Source organism: Miscanthus floridulus, chromosome 6 (genome assembly GCF_019320115.1).
Source record: "Miscanthus floridulus cultivar M001 chromosome 6, ASM1932011v1, whole genome shotgun sequence".
NCBI classification, from domain to species: Eukaryota; Viridiplantae; Streptophyta; class Magnoliopsida; order Poales; family Poaceae; genus Miscanthus; species Miscanthus floridulus.
The window spans coordinates 115189473-115191520 of NC_089585.1; the positions used below are offsets into that span (position 1 = coordinate 115189473).

A 2048-nucleotide genomic window follows, 5' to 3' on the forward strand; every position below is an offset into this window, starting at 1 on the left:
TCGTAGTCTTATTATAGTAGCACATGATTGTTCAGAACCTGCATCGTAGTCCTATTATAGTAGCACATGATTGTTCAGAACCTGCACGAAACAAATATGGGTGCGAGACCGGAAATTCTACTTCCCGGGGATCGAACTCCGGCCGACGAGCCCCAACACCTGGGCACTTGCCACCCGAGCTAGGCTCGGTCCGCGGTGATGGCTCATTTACTGCGGAAAATGGTTGGTCAGGCAACGTGCGAAGAGCAGCGTCATAAACACATGTGGATTTTGTCTGAAATTCGCAAGAATTTGTATGCCACTATAGTTTGAGGGTGGTCTTGTAGGTGAAAATGAAATGGAGCAAGACAGTAGAGTACGATGAGAGGAAAAGACATGACGATTACAGAAACAACTCTGCAAAATACGTCAAGCACGCCAAAAGCCAAAGCACATCGTCAGACACGGCTCTGAAAATCTGAAAAGTCAAAAGCTACTGGCATTTCCCTTGGACAAAGTTAACGGAAGGTGGCAGCGGCAGTAGCTCTGAACCACCATGCCCTACAACTAACTGCTCCACTAGCATCTAAAAACTGGATTAGCGCAACGCTTTCGAAGGGAAATAGCGCAAGATCACACCACTGCACCAGCGCAGCGCTACAGAAAGATGAAACATTCCAATGACACAAGCGGGTTCTCCAGCGACTCTTTCCCGTCGTCGCCGCCGCGGCCACCTTGAACATCGCCACCGGCGCTGCCGTCCGGGACGCTGGGCTCGCTTGCCGCGGTGACGGCGTCGTCTTCCTGCGGGGAGGCGGGACGAGGAGGAGTTGCTGCCTCCTGTGCCGCCCGCCGCGCCGAGACGCGGCCGGACGGCCTTGCCGGGACAGGCGGCTTCCGCTGCGCCTGCACGGGCGCAGTTGGGCTGGCGGCGCGGCGGGGCTCGGACGCCGCCCGCTTCGCCGCCGGCGACGGCGAGCGCCGGACGGAGCGGTCCCGTGGCACGTGCCGCGGCGGCGGCGGGGACGCCGACGCCCGCGCTCTGCGGGAGCGGACGCCGTAGGAGGCCGCGGCCGCGGCGGCGCGGTCGCGCTCGCGCCGCGCTGGGCCCAGATCGGCGGAGACCGGGCGCCTCCTGGCCGGCTTCCTCCCCGGCGACCGCTCCGGCCCGGCCACCGAGCTGGTCGCGACCGACCACTCCGACGCCGCCTCGGACCGCTCGTCGGTGGCGAGCGACAGCGACACGCAGCTGCCGAGGTCGCTCACGCTCACCGCGGCGTCGACGCTGTCCTGCTTCTTCTTCGCCTTCTCCACTTCCCGCTCGTCCGCGGCGGGGACGACAACATTATTGCCGATGGGCTTGGGCTCGGCCCTCAGCTTAGCGCTCGGTGTCTCCGAGAGCACCTCCTTGACCGTCTCCTCCTCCGGCGACGGCGGGTCGCGGTCCTCGCGCTCGCACCGGCGCGGGAAGGCAGAGGCTCCCGCCACCGGACGGGTCTTGCGCTTCTTGCTGAAGCAGCAGCCCATGTCTGTGTCTCCAGCTGCCGCGGACGCACTAAGCAGCCATCGCGGTGGCCGTGGTCTGGACTCTGGAGTGTGGTGTGTGGGAGACCAGTGGGAGGGAGACAAGTCAGAAAAGCAATGGGCGGGTTCTTGGAGTCCAGCACGGGGTGCTTCAAGCGGGAGGAGAGGAGGCTATGGGTGGATGGTGATGGGAGCGTGGCGTGGGGGTCTGGTGGTCGAAAGTGGCCAGCTAGTCTACGAGGTCTGTATGGTCGAGTAGGTCGCTGCTGGCTGGCTTGAAATAGTGGCAACCGGCCAGCAAGGTACAGTACTATTGTGTGACATGAGTACCTGTTGACTTCATCGTATCAGTCTCGCAGTCTTGGTACATTATTTTTCTCTTACAGTCAAATAGCATCATTCAGCGGGACGTAAACCATCGAGCGAACACGATGACAGGCTTGAAACAGTGGCGACCTGTTTATGAGTAATGGACGGAAGTTGACATGCATCGTACTGTAATTCGTACTAACATAACAAATCCAGTAAACAAAATACCACTCAAA

At 60.2% G+C, this 2048-nt stretch overlaps 1 protein-coding gene across 1 annotated transcript; it reads right to left on the reverse strand.

The window, feature by feature from the left end:
* Positions 1-302: 302 nt before the first annotated feature.
* Positions 303-1824, reverse strand: LOC136459154 (uncharacterized). The gene has a single exon (XM_066459052.1). It carries the CDS (start codon positions 1504-1506, stop codon positions 637-639), a length of 870 nt encoding a protein of 289 aa, XP_066315149.1. The 5' UTR covers positions 1507-1824; the 3' UTR covers positions 303-636.
* Positions 1825-2048: the final 224 nt, after the last annotated feature.

Coding starts and splice junctions, on each gene's coding strand:
- LOC136459154 (XM_066459052.1), bottom strand. CDS start 1,506: ATGGGCTGCTGCTTCAGCAAGAAGCGCAAGACCCGTCCGGTGGCGGGA.